Source organism: Callospermophilus lateralis, chromosome 14 (genome assembly GCF_048772815.1).
Source record: "Callospermophilus lateralis isolate mCalLat2 chromosome 14, mCalLat2.hap1, whole genome shotgun sequence".
Classification (NCBI taxonomy): Eukaryota; Metazoa; Chordata; class Mammalia; order Rodentia; family Sciuridae; genus Callospermophilus; species Callospermophilus lateralis.
Genome location: NC_135318.1, coordinates 51,433,087 through 51,452,763, shown reverse-complemented (window position 1 = coordinate 51,452,763; position 19,677 = coordinate 51,433,087). Strand labels below are relative to the sequence as shown.

The following is a 19,677-nucleotide window of genomic DNA, read 5'->3' as shown; positions in this document are numbered from 1 at the left end:
ACACACACACAGAGACACGTTTTCTATTCAGTTCCTCATCCGTGGTCCACATGAGGTGGCACTAAACCACATCCAAGACTCCAACAGACTTGGATGGTATAGCAGGACACCACAGGTTAGACACAAAGACTCACCCTGTTGCTTCATTAACCTCATCGTTTTATGTGATTAAATTTTCAGGATTCCACTTGTCAGAGTAGGGTTTTGCTAGACTTATTCCCTTTGCTTGGAAGGTTTTTGGCCCAGATACCTGCATAGTACACTCACTCAACTTCTTAATTGGGCTGTCCATGGCTACCCAATCAATGTTAAATTACATTCTCCCTGCACATATATTTCCTGGTCTTGTCTTATTTCTCCAAATTCTTAGTATTTGGAATACTGTGTATTTTATTTATTTGCTTATTTTTTTTTCCTTCTCCACTAGAATGTAAGTCTTCCATAGACGAGGATTTTGTTTACTGCTAAATCTCCTCACCTAGAAACCAGAATTAACCTTTTCCCACTGATGAAAGCACTTATGGTCATGGGCAGGACATAAGATAAAATGTCCTGACATTTAAATATTCTCTACAGTCAATCAATTTTCAAAAAGTTCATCTTTATCTTTTATAATCAGTTCCTTTAAATGACATCAAAAATCAAAGAATACAATGTATCAGAAGTGGAGATTTAAATCCATAAGTGGATCATATCTTTACAGTTACATACCTTTGTAAAAGAACTGCCTAATTTAACCAAGGGCACTGTAGGAAACTCCCGCTTTTCACTCATTGTCAAAGATCCTGCATTAAGGCTATAGAGGTTTGACATCACAAGCAAGAGATCTGATGTGGTTTTGACAGGCAGAAAACGGCTCCTTGGAACATTAATACCTAAAGAATTCTCAAAGCTTTTAATTGCAGCCCCTACTGCAGTTTCTAACTGAATGACATTCAGGCCTCCATCCAAAGTCTGTAAAATAAGAGGGAGAGGGGCAGGGGGAAACACAGATTTTAGGTACCTACAACTTACAAATTAGTTCCATATGTGATAGTTAATATCTGGGAAGTGCTTTTAGAGAGACAACGAAGGAGATACAATTTCAAGAACTGACATTTATCAAGCACCCATTATATGCCAAACTCTTAATATCTGTGTGGTATTTTTTTGGGGGGGTCTCATAACTCTGGTTATGTAGTAATATCCCCATTATACCATAAAAGAACCAAAGGTTCTAAAAACTCATACAAGCTGCATGTGGCCAAATGGCTAATAGTGTCAGAGCAATAACCAAGGCTGAGGTGTTCTTGCCACTTCAACAGGCCAGGGTCAAATAAAGGCACGCTACAGAGATGAATGCAGAGTCTGGAGGACAGAGCCAGCAACCCAGAGTCTCACTAGGCCAGGAGAAGAGACCAAAGGAATACATGGGCCAGAGGGAGAGGGCAATGGGGTCCACGTTTAGCCTACTGTGATCTTTGGTACCAGCAAGCCCAGTGAGAGAGAACTTTGGCTTACCTTTGGATTCACAATGATTTCCATGTCAATGGCATTCTGTTCCTGCAGTCTTTTAACTGCTGCAAGAGAAATCCATAGGTTGTTTGTGTTAAATATTTTAAATTTTGATACAGACTTGAACTCATCAACGTGTGCTTTTGGCACTTGAGCGATTTCCACCAATCTCAGTTTGCCTTCATACTGAGTGAGTGTCCCGCCCTAGGAAGGCAGAAAATAATTAGTGTTTCCACATCTTTCCCCATCAGAACCACAACATCCTGCTTAATTTTATGGAAAAGTCACTGATGGTACAATCTCCCAGAATATAAAGTGACATTTTAAAGATAGAACCACCATCTTGTTCAAAATTGAAGCCCTAGAAGCAGATCAGAGTCATCCTCACTTGCCTAAGGTCTGCTACAGGAATAGTTGTTCTCACACTACTGCTTGTTACAAAACAGTACCACCCCAGGCCCTGCTCTGACAGGCTATAGAAAAGGGGAGCACAGAGGAGACAGATATACAAGAAGATAAATGGCCTCAGGCTAGTGAGGTTCTTTCATCCACTAAGACATGCCAGTATAGAAAGAGGGCAACATTTCCAAGAGGCATAAAATCCAGGCCAAGGACTGTTTTAGTATTCATATACTGCTTGCTTTTTTCGGGGGGTAAGTAGTAAAGTCTATGTGCCATTTCACCCAAGGCCAAATTTCATGACTGCCAAACATGCCAGGTTAAACAAATTTGTGATTTGCACCAAAAGAATGGCATATTTTTACATGTACTACAAAGATATTACAGTGATAAAATTTTATAAATATGTAAGGAAGTTTTCATTAGAAGTGCAATAAAGTTCCAGACAACAATATTAAGTGTCTGAACTTAACGAAAGTGTTTTCATGTTTCAGCTCTATTCCATAAATGTACACAAAACACTTTAGTTAAAATCACTGACAGATTATCCAAAAAGAAAGGTTCTAATACCACTGACTTTGGATTTATGATACACATTGTTATGTTAGAACTTAAATTACTCCACAGAATACCATCTCTATCTTACAATGTCAAGTGAATAAATGTGTTCTGCTTAAAAGAAACTTTCAAATTAGAAAGAAAAAGCATTAAGTATAAACCTATTAATGGGAAAACGTGAATCCCAAATTGCTTCCCCTCAGTATTTACCTTCACATCTGCACGTGTTTTGTTTGTGACTTCCATGACAAATTCACAGCGTTTTCCATTGGGTGGATTCATTAGATGATTAAGAATATAAAGATCCACTGTGGCACCCAGATTATCTATGTTAGACACAAAAATATACTCTTTGCCTTCTCCTATAAAGGTATCGAGCAAACCAGAGTTGTAGAAACTGGCGTAGATATCACCATGACCTGGAGGGTACCAAGCTTCTGTATTTTCCCCTGAGTAAGAGACATCCTTTGCTACAGGAAGTAAAGATTCTTTATTAATCCTCGGGTACCTTAAAAAAAGAGAAAGTTCTTTTGCATTATCAACCCTGTAAAGCATTTCAGACCTTCAAGCAAAACAATGCATTAAAAGATCCTTCTTTTGCAGTGTTTCAATAGTAAATTATAGGTGAATCCACTTAAGAAAATCTCATTTGTATTGTTCAAAATCTGTTTCTTAGCTAATAAGTTGCTGCAAAAAAATTTTTTCCCATGGTCATATAGATGGGAAGACACTTGAATTTTTAAGATATTAATGTTTTCTAACTCTTCAAGAGGAGGCATATATTAAGTAAATGGTGTTCTCAACCTTTTTGGATTTTGGATAGTTATTTTCCCTGAAGACCTATCTAGGGAAAGCTGCCCGTTCTTACAAACAGTATCAGGGGACGGTGGCACATGCCTGTAATCCCAGTGGCTCAGGAGGCTGAGGCAAGAGGATCATGAGTTTAAAGGCAGCCTCAGCAAAAGCAAGGTGCTAAGCAACTCAGTGAGACCCTGTCTCTAAATAAAATACAAAATAGGGCTGGGGATGTGGCTCAGTGGTTGAGTACCCCTGAGTTCAATTGTTGGTACCAAAAAAAAAAAAAAAAAAAGAAGTGAATATTGTAGAATATAGAAAGCCGTTCAGACCCAGCTGAAGCCCAGATATACCCTCAGAAAGTGAAGACCTATAAGCCAACCTCTAATATTTTGGACATGGAACAGAATCTTAAAGAGATTTTCTTTTAAGAACTGGAAATTACAGAACTGAAAAAAGTAATTCTGACAATCATAGCTATTACCAAATGTTCAATTTTGAAAGGTGTCAAGCACTTGCAAGATGTCACATGCACATCTTGAGACTGCTGTTACAAAGCAAAGAAATCCTTTCCCAAGAGTAATACTCAAGATTTTTTTGTATGTTTGGTTTTTTGTTGTTATTACCCCCTTTACCTGCTTTGATTGAAAGTGTAGATTTTCACACGACAATGATTGTACTTTTGTAGTATTTTTTTTGTATCTTCATCTGTGTTAAAAGAGTTCATTAAAACAAGAGGAACATCAGTGTTGTAGGTTTTGTTCAAATGCTAGGGAGGAAAATGACAATCAGATTACCCAGATTTGTTTTCTTTGCTTACGTAAAACTAATTCTTCAGAGTTAATCACCTCATTTATATATACATCCGAATACATCCAAATATATACATTTGACATAAGTAACTCCTTTGCATGAGGCAGACTTTTGATAAGCAGTTTACGATGTACTCAATAAATCACAACTCTTTTGGAACAGAACTATTGACTGAATTTTATTGCTGATTAAACTGAGCCCCAGCTGGGTGCCCCCGGGTGGCCAACTCTCAAAGTGTGTGCACAGCCACATTGCGGTGTGGTCTTACAGAAGTCTGTAGACAAGTGCTGAGTAAGCATGTACTCTTATGTTTCAAGTTCTGTGGGGATTAAAGTACAGATGTTACAAAGATCTGGCTTGCAGTTCTCAGGATGAATGGTCAAAAATTCTGAATCACACAACGGAAATCTTTCCAATCTCAGAAGAGCTAAGAGACAACTTAGGGAGAAAAAATAGGTTCTTAGAAGTCAAGACTATCCAATGTTCAAATTCTGATTCTGGATTAACTAGTTAGGGAGCTTGAGAAATAAAGTCTCTGTGTCATGGTTTTCTCATCTGTAAACTGGGAATGATAACTATTTACCTCACTCAGTTGTTCAGAAGAACAAATGGATCAATTCTTAGAAAAAGCATGGAGTATCTTGTGCACAGTAAGGGCTGGATAAATGTTAGCCACTGCTTCTGCTAGTGTCATGACTATAGTTGCCAGAATCATACAACAGATACAGAGAAGGGAAAGACAGGGACACTGCCCCTGAAGAGCTTACAGTCTACGATTAATAACTTTGTCATAAGAAGGACACCTAGAACAGTTCTTAGCATTCATGGCATCCTGAAAGCTATCTTCCCCAACTTACCAAAAGGGGTTAATAAAGCCAGATCAACCCAGACATCATGAAGGCTGTCAGCCAAAAGAAAGGAGGTGGAAGGCGGCAGATCAAAAGATAATCTGAACAGACCCAGAGATTTCATCAACCACAAATGCTATTTAAGATCAAAAGCTTTTATATCACCCTAAGGATGTGACCTTAAACCTTTTTTTAAAACACTGTTAAAGAGACTAAAGATAGCAAGCTCTTTGATAGCTCAAATTCACATCTGCTACGTTTAACAATATAAAATTTATGATAACCTAAAAACTATTTTAGTGTCTCATCAGAAAGGCTGTGTTACTCACTTCAATTTGCTGAACAGTCAGATCCAAAAAGGTATTCTCATTCCTCACACCAATCAGACTTTTAGGGCCTTTGCAACCCATGCTGGTTCCCAAACCACCATTGAGTTTCACCACCACCAGCTTGTTCAACACAGAAGATACATTATCAGGCAAGCCCCTGGCCTTTATCTTTTCATAAGGTTGAATCTGAAAGGAAAAAAAGAATTATAGGAATAATTCAAATAACTTTATAAGATGTTAAAGCAAATCAATTCTGGGATTATTTCCATTTTTCTTCCTTTTAAAGTTTTGGTCTCTCTTGTGGAAAGTTTCACCCACATTTCCTTTAATGTCACCAGGCCCTTCTGGTTCAAAATCAAAAACTTAACAGGCAACTAACTTCCTTGAGCACAGTAGGTGAATGGTTCACTTACACTGTAATGAAGTATAAAGAAAGGGGGAAAGTCGTCTGTAAATATTTGTCTGACTAGTGGGAACATCCAAGGTTTTTAAACTCAAAACTTCCAATTTGCCTCAACAAAGCAAATGAGATACACAAAGCTCATCCAAAGTCTAAATATTTCTGCTATATTATGATCCACTTCAATTCTGAACAATGCTTACAATCAATACATTATTCTACCACAGGAGGCAAAAACCAAAACATACTTGTTCTTTGCCATTCTCCTCCATTCAGTCTTAAGTTTGACCTTCAGAAGAAGATGGCACAGGCTTCTAGATATGCACAGAATTCCTTAAGAATTTAATTCTTGATTATCCCTGTATAAAAGCCCACACCGGAAAATAAATTCTTCTCATTGTTCCAAGAAATGCCCTGGGAGAAAACAAGGGCAGGGCTGGAGAAAAATCCCCAATCTCCTCCCTAGCATTCTCAACTATTTTTGTGAACAGAGAGTCTTAAACTTAACTTCTCCCTCATAGGAAACTTAGAAGCTGAGATTAATTTTTGTTTTTCAAAAACAACCAGTAGGTGCTCTGTGAACACTAGATTTTATTTATTGTGCTACCTTCAGGGTTGTGTATGTATGGATGAGAGGGGCAAAGGGCAAGTGACATTTGTAATTGGGAAAGATCTTGACAAGCTCACATTTCAATGATCTAAGCCTGTGGAACAATCTCTTTATGCTTAGTCAGACAAACATACATATATTATACACAGATTCTGATCACAATTCTTGCTCTTAATAGCTCTTTCCATTAATCTGTAACTTATTTCTTTTAACCTTTAACATACTGTATTAACTGCAAGTGTGGCTAATACACTGTGTTACCTGGTATAAATACTGAGGAACAACAAAGCTCTCTATTGATTATCCCCACTTCCATTATCACTCATGCTGAACTGTTTCCTGATGTGACAGATAGAGTTCCTAGTAAATGCTGCTTAAGCAGCCATTAACATTTATTCCCATTCATGAACCAGAGGAAGGGCTGATGACCAGAAAAGACAGGAGGAATGAGACCGGACCATGGGCACTCCATCAGGTACTACCTAACCACCTGAATATTAACTGCCAAGGACCAGGACAGGGAGGTGGGAAAGAACACAGACCACACAAGTTGCTTCCCTGGCAGCACTTGGTTTTGGTGAGGAAAAGGCAGGGGTAACAAGAACTTGAACTCCAACACAAATACAAAGTGCCCATGACCCATGATATTCCTTGAAAATGTTTTTATTACCATGAACATCATTTGTTCAGCATTTCAAAGAAACTGATAATACTACTATGGAGAAAAAGTCTCAATTTAAGTGTTACACTACTTCAAAAGAGTAGATGACAACTGAAACCTTCTGTCACCTCATATAACATGGTAGTTTATTATTCTTTCTAGCTGAGCTGCTGGAATCAATTGGTCAATAGAGGGAATGCCACTGTGATATTATGGCAGGGATTGAACTCAGGGGCATTCAACCACTGAGCCACATCCCCAGCCTTATTATGTATTTTATTTAGAGACGGGATCTAAGTTGCTTAGCACCTCACTTTTTGCAGAGGCTGGCCCTGAACTCGAAATTTTCCAGGCTTAGCCTCCCAAGCCGCTGGGATTACAGGCGTGTGCCACGGAGCCCAGCTTAAATATGCTTTTTTAAAAAGTGAAATACACAGAAGCAAGGTTTTTTCCTGCACGTAAGGTAGGCATGTTTTCCAATTCCACCTAAAAGTGAACTGTGAAACATCAGAAGTATAAATGTTTACAGAATAGACATACAGCTGAAAAAATAACATTTTCAAAAAAGCATTCTTCCACAACTTAAAAGCCTCCATGCACCCATCCCTGCCTGATCACGTTCCTCTTCTATCTCTCTGAATTAACAGTATCTGAACTATATATGTATCCCTTATAACAATTCATTTAATTTGTCTCTAAAATTTTAAATAAATTGAATCATAGTATCAAACGGGTACAATATCAGCAATTCAAATAAAGCATTATCACTTGAATGTAGTGTCAATATTTGAATAAACATTATCTAGATGTAATATGGAGCAAAAAATTCCACATAACATTAATATCAGTTGAAGTCTAAATGCTTATTTTGAGAGTAAAAAAATGCTACAATAACTAATGATTTTGAATGTTACTAATTTTATGTACAATAAACGTTTCCAAGTATTTCCGTTAGTTAAACTGGGAAAAAATGACAATACACATAAAAAATTCAGTACATAAATTACTTAGCTCAAAAGGAAATATTTTCCTAAAGACATTTATCAACTATTCCTACACATTTAAATAATAATACCAGGCAAAGTAATCAAAATTAGATTACATCCTTTTTAAAACAATGTTACTGTGTTTTTCATACTTTTTTTATTTTTTTATTTTTAGTGGTGCTGAGGATTGAACCCAGTGCCTCACACATTAGCCAAGTGCTCTACCACTGAGCCACAATCATAGCCCCTAGACTACATCTTAATTCTAAACTTTAAAGAACTGTTTGGTATACTAACATTCACAGCATAATACAAAGAGCTTTAGGACACATTTAATTGTTAGCTCTTTAATTAGGTCTATTTTTTCAAGAAAGAAATATCAATAGGAATTTTTCAGCTCCAGTGAAGATGAATTAAAAACCAAATAACAACCTTGTTTCTTTAAAATTTTACAAGAAAAAAGAACTTCAAAATTGGGTACATTCATCATAAATTATCTTTGATTCACACATAAGTATAAAGTTTACAAAAGAAAAGTATTTAGTTATCTAAATACGTTGTTTTCCTTAATCAAACTTCAAAATCTGTATCAGAATTCTTTTTATATTTTTATTTCTTTTTTATTTGATCTTTTTAGTTATACAAGACAGTAGAGTATGTTGATGTATTTATAAAAACATGGAGTATATCTTATTCTAATTAGGATTCCAGCCTGTGGATGTACACAATGTTGAGATTCATTGGTATATTCATATATGTACATAGGGAAGTTATTAAGAAGATAATTCCTTATAAATGAGGCTGAGGCCACTAAACAAATCAATTAAAAACATGTAAAAATGATTTCTGTAGATTGCCAATCTTTTTAAATAGTGGAAAACAGGATTCTTAATATTTATTCAAGTTCTCAGTCCTAGGTACAAGGTTCTTTCTAATAACATGTTATTAGAAAGCTTTGTTCTAAACTTAAGTAACAAAATTTAAATGTGCTGCTGCTGCTTGTACTTAGTCATGCAGATACAGAGCCTTTAAGTTGGAAAGCACAATACATTGATTAATTCAACTCTGCTAAAAATATAATATCTGATTAAAAAAATACAAAGAAAACAAAAAGTGTTGGACAACACTCAGTGATAAATGGGGTATGAATGACTTAGGAATCAGCAACATTCAATGTTTTATTCAGCCTTTTCAATTACTTGTTATGAGTTGAGAAATGGTGGGCCACTCTCATCATTCTGCCTCAAAGATGAGCCACTAGAGAACATTTACTTACATGAGATGTTCACAAGAGGGACCAGCAGTTATATTTTATACAGGCTGCTTGAACAAAAAGATAGTCCCAAAATTGTGCTTTGGAAGTAACAAAACTAACATATCAGGACCTACTAATAACAGTATCAGCTAATTAGCTCATTTGTCAGATCCTACTAAAAATAACCAACTACACACACCCTGTTATGCGAAGACTTACAAGATACAGCTTTGAACTGGGCGTCGTGGCACACACCTGTGATCCCAGCTACCTGTGAGGTCTAGAGCAAGGAGGACAACAAGCCTCAGCCTGGGCAACTTAATGAGAGACTCTCAAAATAAATATTAAAAAGGGCTGGATGTAGCTCAGTGGTGGAGTACTTGCCTAGAATGCATGAGGCCCTGTGTTTAAAAAAAAAGATACAGTTGTGAAGATATTCCACTTTGCTGAAATTGGAGTCCATTCAATTAAAAAAAAAAAAAACAAAACAAGATACAGATGGGAAATTCATGACATTCTTGTCTTGAGAGCCATGATTCCATTGCCAAATTTGTAGATCCAAAAATCTAAGACCTTGAGTGATTGTGAAAAGCAACAAGTGCATGCAAATGTATATTTAAAAGCACAAAATAGGGGCTGGGGTTATGGCTTAGTGGTGGAGCAGTTGCCTGGCATGTGCGAAGCCCTGGGTTCTGGGTTCAATCCTCAGCACTACATAAAAATAAATAAATAAAACAAAGGTATAAAAAAGAAGGCTTATTTTAAAAAGCACAAAATAAGGCGATATAAGTGGGGAGAAAATCAGAAATCACCTGGAAACATGCAGAAAACTTCAGTTTGGGAATAATGGCATCATAACTATTAATACAATTTAAAAGGTCAGAATACTAAGAGGACAGTGTAACTTTAGTAGGTTATTGTTAGAAAGGAAAATCTGACATCACAGCAGTTACATCCCAGTACTAGTAAAGACTTGAAAATACCTTGTTCTTTCACCAACCTCAGCTGCTCCTTAAAACCATGCTAAGGAATTATTGTTCTTACATTATAATATCAACATTTTAAAGCTTGGGCACTAAATTTATAAAGAAAACTTTAATAATTGTGATTTTTTTCTTGTATTCCCAAAATTTATTCCATAATGGTAAAATAAGGTTTCAGACCCATAGTGATTAAAACACTAGGCCATTTGGTCTTTAGCCAAAAGATGTTTTAAATATACTTCTAGTTTTAAGACAAATCTCCCAAAGGTTGGTACCTTGAGAATCTAAAAGTTTGATTTTAAACTGTAATTGTGACATTTTGCTCATATTTTCACAAATTTGGTGTGAAATAAAATGACATGATTCACACATAACATTAAAATTCCAAAAGTGAGTTAATAAAAACACTTGACCCCAGAAGGCTTGTAGTGGAAAGATTTATTTACCATCAGTGCCCTCATTTCTCTATGCAGTGTTGTAGCCTAAATTAAAAGGCCATAAACATTGCCCCACCTCTTCAAATGTCAAGGAACCCTGGTTCTTTATGTGATGCTTTCAGTAACATCAACTCTTTAACTCTTAACTGTCTAACTCTTAAAGCAGCTAATTAATATGGGTTCTGCTGAAGAATTTGTTCACAAGAATAGGAATCTGAAAAGAACTATATAAGGAAAAAAGCAACAGGGTATGAAGAGGGGAGAATGTTAAGTGATGAGGTTAATACTGCTCTCAGAAACCTCCATGGAGGTCTCTGACTTGTGTTTCATGACTTAAGATCCATATGTACACACAAAGAAAACAGTAGTTGAATCAACTGTTTGATTCCAGACATTTCATGTCTAAAGCTTATTCAAATTAAATTAGATAGTAAGCATAGCTTTCTGTCGCATAAAATCTCCTTGTATTTCAACAAGAGTGCTCTCTGTTGGTGATACTGCCATACTCTCCACCAGGGAACCTAACCAAGCAGTCCAACAGCTGAGTTTAGATTAACAAGTCAAAGGGATGCATGTTACAAAGTTGCTTAGCAACAGCTGAAGTTATACTGGACACACCTTGTCCCAGAGACATTTTAGACTGTCTTCCACTTTCCTTTGTACCTACCCCAGGAGAATGCACAAAGACATTAACTCAGGCAAAAATGAATGGTATCTGCAAACAACTGGGAGTACCATGCACTGCCAGATACAGTCTCAATGTTACCCTGACTGAATCACTTTAGTCAGTCACTAAGTGCAATCTTTGTGTTTTCAAACCTAATTACCCTGTCCCTCATTTTTCCCAGACATGAATAGAATTCAGTGTTCTTAGAAGACCACTATTGCAGCTAAACAAGACAGCGGGACAACCTCCACAGGTGAGGTGGGCAAGCCCCAAGAGGCTCACAGCAAAATATTCAGGGCAGGCCAAGCACTTGTATTCTCTTTTTACCGGTAGAAGAGAATTAATCAAATACCTAACTTCCTCTGAGGAATGAGTGAAAGAAAGCAGTTGGCAATCTACTAAAGAATGTAACTTAAACAACATTCTGCCCTCTAGGATGTCAATCTAGTTTTTCTGCTGAAATGAAAAGGAGATCTTTTAAAAACTGTCTGCCATGATCTGTATCTTGCCAAGTCTGTTCACAACTTAGTTTCCAGTTAGAATAAAAGCCAAATTCATTACACAGTCATGGACACACTGTTCCCATTAGCAATAGTATAACCCAGTTCTGGGTAGCATATTTGTGCTATTCCTGGAGACAGTGCCAAATACCCAAAGCAAGCTAACAGTACCTGCCCTGTTATGGTTCACAAGGGTATTATTATTGCAATCTGAAAGAATTTTTTTTTCAACAAAAGTAAGTTTGCCTGAAAGAAAATGAGCTGTGTAAACAGTAAAACAAATTAGGAATGATGCTCCATATGTACAGAGAGTGTTCCAAGAACACTGACTTATTCACAAATCCTTATGCACCTTGTTTGTGTGCCAAGTTCTATGCTAGGCACTTTCACAAATTCTCAATTCACATTTCTTAAGGTAATGACCAGAATCTAGGTCATTAAATGATCCTATAGATCAATTTAATAACAGAAAAATCATACCCAGACCATATATTTCAGAAAAGCCAGTAAATTATATACATGCAATATTATCACATGGTCCACTAACAAGTTTAGGGCTCAACTTGTATTTCACAGGACAAAACCAGATCCTCAGACCCTCCTTGTAGTTCCTCCTCATTTCCTCCCTTTCCTTCTGGCGAAAGGAAGAGCTATCCCCCATCCAAAGGCAACTCTGCCAGTGCCCATCTCAATAACTTATTTTTATCAATCATTCAGTCTCTCCTCTTATCTCATCCTATCCTCCTTGTTCCCATTAGCACCTCTATATTCACTTCCCTCTACTCTCCTCTGTTACACTCTGATTTTTCTCCTCTATCACTAAAATGAACAGCTCTTAACATAGCATCAACAACCTCCTAATTGCTAAGTCCTAACAACAACATAAATACTTCTCTTGCCTGCATTCACAACTGACCAGTCCCTATAATCTGGAAATGCTGTCTTCTCTTTGACTTCTCAAAGACCACACTCTATTCTTGTTTTGCCTGTTCCTTGCAAAGCTCATTCTAAGTAGGAACTCTACTTCCCACACAGTAGGCTCCATTCCCATGGCTTCACCACTCCCATCTCTGTGGCACCAAGACATCCAGCTGCTAAGCCAGAAGCCTGATCACATCTAATCAATCAATCACCAAGTACTTTTGGTCTCATGAAATTACCTCACTGCTATGGTCAGTACCTCAGTCACCTCACTGCAGTGATCTCCAAGGTTCCCTTACATTTTTTCTTAAAACCTAACCTCCAACATTCAGGTGGTGATTGTCTTAAAAATACAAAACAAAAAAAACAGGATTTGAGCATTTTTCTCTATTTTATCTTTCACAAAATAAAGCATTGAAGTGGCCTGGCAGAGATTAGCGGCCTACCCCAACTTTCATCTAGGCATACCACCATTGAAATCAAGACTGCATTTCCCAGCCACCCTTGCAGTTATGTATGCCGAAGTTCTGGTCATTGAGATCAACTGCAAGTGAACTGAGAGATTTCCAGAAAGTCTCTATGAAAGGGCAGGGGGGCATGCCCATCTCCCTCCTTCCTGTTGTTTGGAATACAGACATGATTAGACTAGAGTTTATTCTGGTGGCCATCCAGGACCATAAGGTGATAATGCTAAGAATGGAAAAGCAGCAATACAGAGAAGCCCAGATTCCTGATGACGGTTAAGCTGCCATACTAACTGGATTACCTTGCTCCAGATTTACTGTTATTTTACATTTCTATATTATGTGTAACTGAATAACTTCCTAACTGGAAGACATGGTTTGTAAGGTCCTTCATGATTTGGATCTTTTACCTTTTGCTCCTTCCTTTCACACTCCCCTAATGCTGTGGTCAAGAAACATGAGGCACTGGATTCTCCAACATACCATGTCATCCCTAGCTTATAGGCCTCTGCATTTTACCCACTTATGCAACTTCACCAACTATCTTTACTTCATCCTCAAACTTTGTCAGTTCACTTCACTACACTGGAAATGTCATAGAATATAAAAATAATCTTTGTAAGAAATTTCAATGAGAAGGCTTCCATTTGGCTTGAATGAAGAAGCTGACATCATGATGTGGTTTGAGGTGGTCATATGTATGCCACTACCATTAACTGCCATTCCATTTTTACTTTCCTTTTTAATGGTCAAATGCTGACAACCCTAACTCTTAATAGCTCACACAGCTTGTTCCGTTTTTATGTCTGTTTGTTTTAAATATTTTTTAAGTGTGGACAGACATAATACCCTTATTTTATTTTATTTTTATGTGGTATTGAGGATGGAACCCAGTGCCTCACATGTGCCTGGCAAGCACTCTGCCACTGAGCTACAACCCCAGCCCGCTTGCTTGCTGTTGTTAAGAAAACCGGAAATCCCCAAGACTCAGAGTTGAAAGACTCATGAATTTCCTGTGTTTTGAAACTGATCTTTTAAAAGTCAGTAAAGTCGTATTTACAGAAGTTTGCACCACTCTTGAAAGATTGTGCCATCTCTGATACAAGGCTCATAGATACAGAAAAGGATGAATTATATTAATATGTGGAGCTCACTTCCCCCTCCACAGCAGGATTGGACAGACATTAATGATGCCACATAGTATCAACAATTCTCTTCCAGTACAAGTTTTGTGTCACTGAGAAACTATCATTTTAAAACATCATCAAAAGAGGTTCACAAATAATTCTTTGAGGGCACCAGCATGCAATAATGAATGAAAAAAAAAAAAAAAAAACAGCAGCTAGCTGTACTGAGTTATGTCTAAACCTGCAAGGACATGCTGAAGGGGATATGATGTAGTTACTATTTCCTCCATGACCTGATCCAATAAACTGCACCAATTTCAGCATGAATAGTATTATTTGACAAAAAGACTGCTCTAAAACCAAAGGGGGTAGTACAGCAGTGGAGAAAGAACACTGGCTCTAATGCCAGGCTGCCTGGGTTTGGATCTTAGGCTCTCTCCTTTATTATAGTGAAGCATTTAACTGCTCTGAGCAGTTACTTAATTGATTTGGTATGACGATAAATGAGATCATGTAGACAAATTTCTTAGCAAAGTACCTGGATCACAGTAAACACTAAGACGTTGGGTGGTATTGTTAGTACATCACTGATTCAGACACACTTCTCCACACCCATCTCACACTTTAACAGTTCAAAAACCAGGATCCATCATACCACCAACACAGTCTTACTGGCTGTATTTTTTATTAGTGGTGTATCAACTTACAATCAGTGGCCAAAATGGAAGTAATATGGTATTACTTCCATTATACTTATTACTTATATTATAATAATGGTATTGAATTTCTGCTCCAATTACAAAGAAGCCAAATGTTTTCCCAGGCATGTGTTTTATTTAAAGTCTCTTGTCAGTCATGTAAAGCTTGAGGATATTAAAGACAAGAGACAGACTGTGAGGCAATCAGTACCTGTTTTCACAAAGTTTTACTGGAACACAAAAATACTCATTAAGTTTACATGTAGTCTATAGCTGTCTCATGCTACCATGGCTGAGTTGAGTAGTTATGACAAAGTATGTATGGCCTATATAAGCCTAAAATATTACACCCTTGGACCTTTTCAAATTTTGCCAAGTCCTGGTTTAAGACAGGAAAAATCCAAGTTTTGATAATATTTTTGCCTTTTCAAACCATGCTTCTCCTAAAATGACTTCTCCGTGTTGCCTGAGATTTTCAAAAGAGCCAGAAAGAATAGGATTTCCCTTGGGCTGAATGTTGAGTTTATGCTTCCACTGGCAAGAACACTTCCACAGTATAATCCCTTGGGCTTTTTTGTCTTGTCATATTTGTCCAAGAGCAAAGCCAAGGTAACAAAAATCAGGCAACTTTCAAAATAACAGAAAGAAAATCTGAGACCTAAATCTACTTTGAGCATTTGACAAAATATAGCATCCTTTCATGTTCAAAACACTAGAAAAACTAGAGATAGTAGGGACATTCCTCAACATTGTAAAAGCTATCTATGCTAAACCCAAGGCCAGTATCATTCTAAAGAGAAAAATTGGAGGCATTACCTCCAAAAACTGGAACAAAATAGGGATGCCCTCTTTCACCACTTTTTTTTTTTTTTTTGGAGGTGTATTTAAAATTTTTATACCTTTTTTCATCATTATTTTTATTTTTCTATATTTTATTAGTGCTTCATAGTTGTACATATGGTGGGACTTGTTTTTCATATTCATGTTCTTACACATTTATGTTATATGTAAAATATAACAATATACTTTGACCAATATCATTCCCTGATATTTCCCTCCCTGCCCCCACCTCCTCCCTTCCCCTGGTCCTTTTCCTTTACTGAGTTCCCTCTGATTTTTTAAAAAATTTTTAGTTTGTTTTAATTAGTTATACATGACAGTAGAATGCATTTATGCACTGATATACATAGACGGGATATAATTTCTTATTTTTCTGAGTGTACATGTTGTAGAATCATATTGGTCATGCAGTCACATATATAAAGTAATATGTCTATTTCATTCTACTATCTTTCCTATCCCCACATCCTCTCCCCTCCCCTCACTTCCCTTTACCTAATCTAAGGTAATGCTATTCTTCCCTAGTGTCCTCCACCTTATTGTAAATTAGCATCTGCATATTAGAGAAAACATTTGACCTTTGGTTTTTCGGGATTGGCTTATTTCGCTTAGCATGATGTTCTCCAACTCCAGAAGTTTACTGGCAAATGCCATAATTTCATTCTTCTTTAAAGCTGAGTAATATTCCATTGAGTATATTAACACACACACACACACACAAAAAAAAAAAAATAACCCAATCAATAAATGGGCTAAGGAACTGAATAGACACTTCACAGAAGAAGAAATACAATCAATCAACAAACATATGAAAAAGTGTTCAACATCTCTAGTAATTAGAGAAATGCAAATCAAAACTACACTAAGATTTCATCTCACTCCTGGCAGAATGGCAATCATCAAGAATATAGGCAACAATAAATGTTGGCGAGGATGTGGGGGAAAAGGCACTCATACATTGCTGGTGGGACTGCAAATTGGTGCAACCACTATGGAAGGCAGTATGGAGATTTCTCAGAAAACCTGTAATGGAAACACCATTTGACCCAGCTATTCCACTCCTTGGTTTATACCCAAAGGACTTAAAATCAGTATACTACACTAATGCAGCCAATGTTTATACCAGCTCTTTCACCACTTCTATTCAATATAATCCTTGAAACTCTAGCCAGAGCAATTAGACAGATGAAAGAAATTAAAGGGATACAAATAGAAAAAGAATTCAAACTATCCCCATTTGCCAATCGATGTGATTCTATATCTAAAGGATCCAAAAAATTCCACCAGAAAACTTGGAATTAATAAGTGAATTCAGCAAAGCAGCAGGATATAAAATCAATACCCATAAATCAAATGCAATTCTATATATCAATGATGAATCCTCTGAAAGAGAAATTAGGAAAACTACCCCATTGACAAAAAAAGGGGAGGAGGGGGGAATCAATGTAACAAAAGAGGTGAAAGAGCTCTACAATGAAAACTACAGAATACTAAAGAAAGAAACTGAAGAAGACCTTAGAAGACAGATCTCTCACGTTCTTGGATAGGAAGACTTAAAACTGTCAAAATGGCCATACTACCAGAAGTGCTAAACAGATTCAATGCGATTCCAATTAAAATCCCAACAACATCTCTCACAGAAATAGAAAAAGCAATCATGAAATTCATTTGGAAAAATAAGAGACCCAGAATAGCCAAAGTAATCCTTAGCAAGAGGAGTGAAGCTGGAGGCATCACAATACCAGACCTTAAACTATACTACAGAGCTATAGTAACAAAAATGGCATGGTACTGGCACCAAAATAGACATGTAGATCAATGGTACAGAATACAAGATTCAGAGACAAACCCACATAAATACAGTTAAAGGCATCAAATATATACATTGGAGAAAAGATAGCCTCTTCAACAAATGGTGCTGGGAAAACTAGAAATCCATAAGCAGCAAAATGAAATGAAATCCCTACCTCTCACCATGCACAAAACTCAAATCAAAGTGGAATTAGACCAGAGACCCTGCACCTAATAGAAGAAAAAGGCCCAAATCTTCATCGTGTCAGATTAGGTCCTGATTTCCTTAATAAAACTCCTAAAGCGCAAGAAATAAAATCAAAAATCAATAAATGGGGACAGCGGTTGTGGCTCAGTGGTAGAGCACTTGCAGGGTTCAATTCTCAGCACCACTTATAAATAAATGAATAAAATAAAGATCCAACAACATCTAAAAAAGAAACAAAAAAATAAATAAATGGGATGAATGTAAACTAAAAAGCTTCTTCTCAGCAAGAGAAACAATCAACGGTGTGAAGAAAGAGCCTATAGAGTGGGAGAAAATCTTTACAACACGTACATCAGATAGAACACTAATCTCCAAGATATAAAAAGAACTCAAAACGCTTAACACACACACACACACAAAAGAAAAAAAAAACCAACAGACACTTCTCAGGAGAAGATATATAATCAGTCAACAAATATATGACAAATGTTCAACATCTCTCGCAATTAGAGAAATGCAAATCAAAACTACTCTAATAAGATTTCATCTCACTCCTGTCAGAAATGGCAGCTATCAAGAATACAATCAATGATAAGTACTGGTGAGAATGTGGGGGACAAGGCACACTCATACATTGCTGGTGGCACTGCAAAATGGTGCAACCACTCTGGAAAACAGTATGGAGCTTCCTCAGAAAACCTGGAATGGAACCACCATTTGACCCAGCTATCCCACTCCTTGGTCTATACCCAAAGGACTTAAAAATCAGCATACTACAATGACACAGCCACATCAATATGGCTAAACTGTGGAACCAACTTAGATGACCTTCAATAGATGAATGAATAAAGAAACTGTGGTATATATACACAATGGAATATTACTCAGCATTAAAAGAGAATAAAATTATGACATTTGCAGGTAAATGAATGGATTTGGAGAATATCATGCTAAGCAAAATAAGGCAATCCCCAAAATGCAAAGGCCAAATGTTTTCTCTGATACGTGGATGCTGATCCATAATGGGGAGAGGCAGGGGAAGAAATTCTGCATTGGGCAAAGGGAAGGGAGGGAAAAAGAGGGGGCACAGGGATAGGAAAGATGGTAGAATGAGAAGGTCATCATTACCCTAGATACATGTATGACTGCACGAATCGTGACTCTACATCATATACAACCAGAGAAATGAAAAGTTGTGCTCCATTTGTGTACAATGAGTCAAAGCGCATTCTGCTGACATGTATAACTAATTAGAATAAGAAAAAATTTTTTTAAAACATTTCATTTTCAATATTTTGCCATGCTCAATGATAATTACGGAATTAAATCCTACAATGATCATCAGCCATCCTTCCTATAATTTCACCTAAGCTTTGACAATCTAATGCCAATGATACTCCACAAGCTTCCTCAGTCCACTAAATCAAACACCACCCAATGAATACACACCAAACCATTAAATACTTGCACCTCCACACAATACAAAAAATGGTACTCAACAGCTACACTAGTCAGTCCTCTAGACAAAGCCTATCCCTTACATGTATCTTGCATTTAGTTTATATAAAATCAAAATATCTATTACATCTATTTAAGCATAGATGGAGTTGTTGATTAAAGGCAATTTTATATATATCCCAAGCTTTTACAATTTGGTCTATACACCCTTCAATAAATGCATCAAACAGAATAGAATAGTTGCACTTTTTTCTAATGGACAATATTATGTTGCTTATTCTCAATTAGTTGACAGGATATACACATCCTACAATCCTAAAGTTTCAAGAATTTTACCTCTGCAATAATGAGTTCGTTAAGGTAGATAAGTCTAATACAACAAAACTGAAGACTAACAACACATCTGATGTAAGACATTAAGATGTAGGAATGTAA

The 19,677-nt window shown here is 36.7% G+C and overlaps 1 protein-coding gene across 5 annotated transcripts in view; it reads right to left on the bottom strand.

Annotated features, from left to right (window-relative positions):
• Positions 1-19,677, bottom strand: part of Ugp2 (UDP-glucose pyrophosphorylase 2) — a 53,862-nt gene that overhangs the window by 4,308 nt on the left and 29,877 nt on the right. For all 5 annotated transcript variants that reach the window (XM_077105254.1, XM_076832501.1, XM_076832500.2 and 2 more), the window contains exons 4-8: positions 5,237-5,422; positions 3,882-4,015; positions 2,662-2,959; positions 1,501-1,698; positions 712-954 (exon numbers count right to left, since the gene is read on the bottom strand). In XM_077105254.1, the coding sequence (XP_076961369.1) occupies positions 712-954; positions 1,501-1,698; positions 2,662-2,959; positions 3,882-4,015; positions 5,237-5,422 (1,059 nt within the window). The remainder of the gene's footprint in view (positions 1-711; positions 955-1,500; positions 1,699-2,661; positions 2,960-3,881; positions 4,016-5,236; positions 5,423-19,677) is intronic.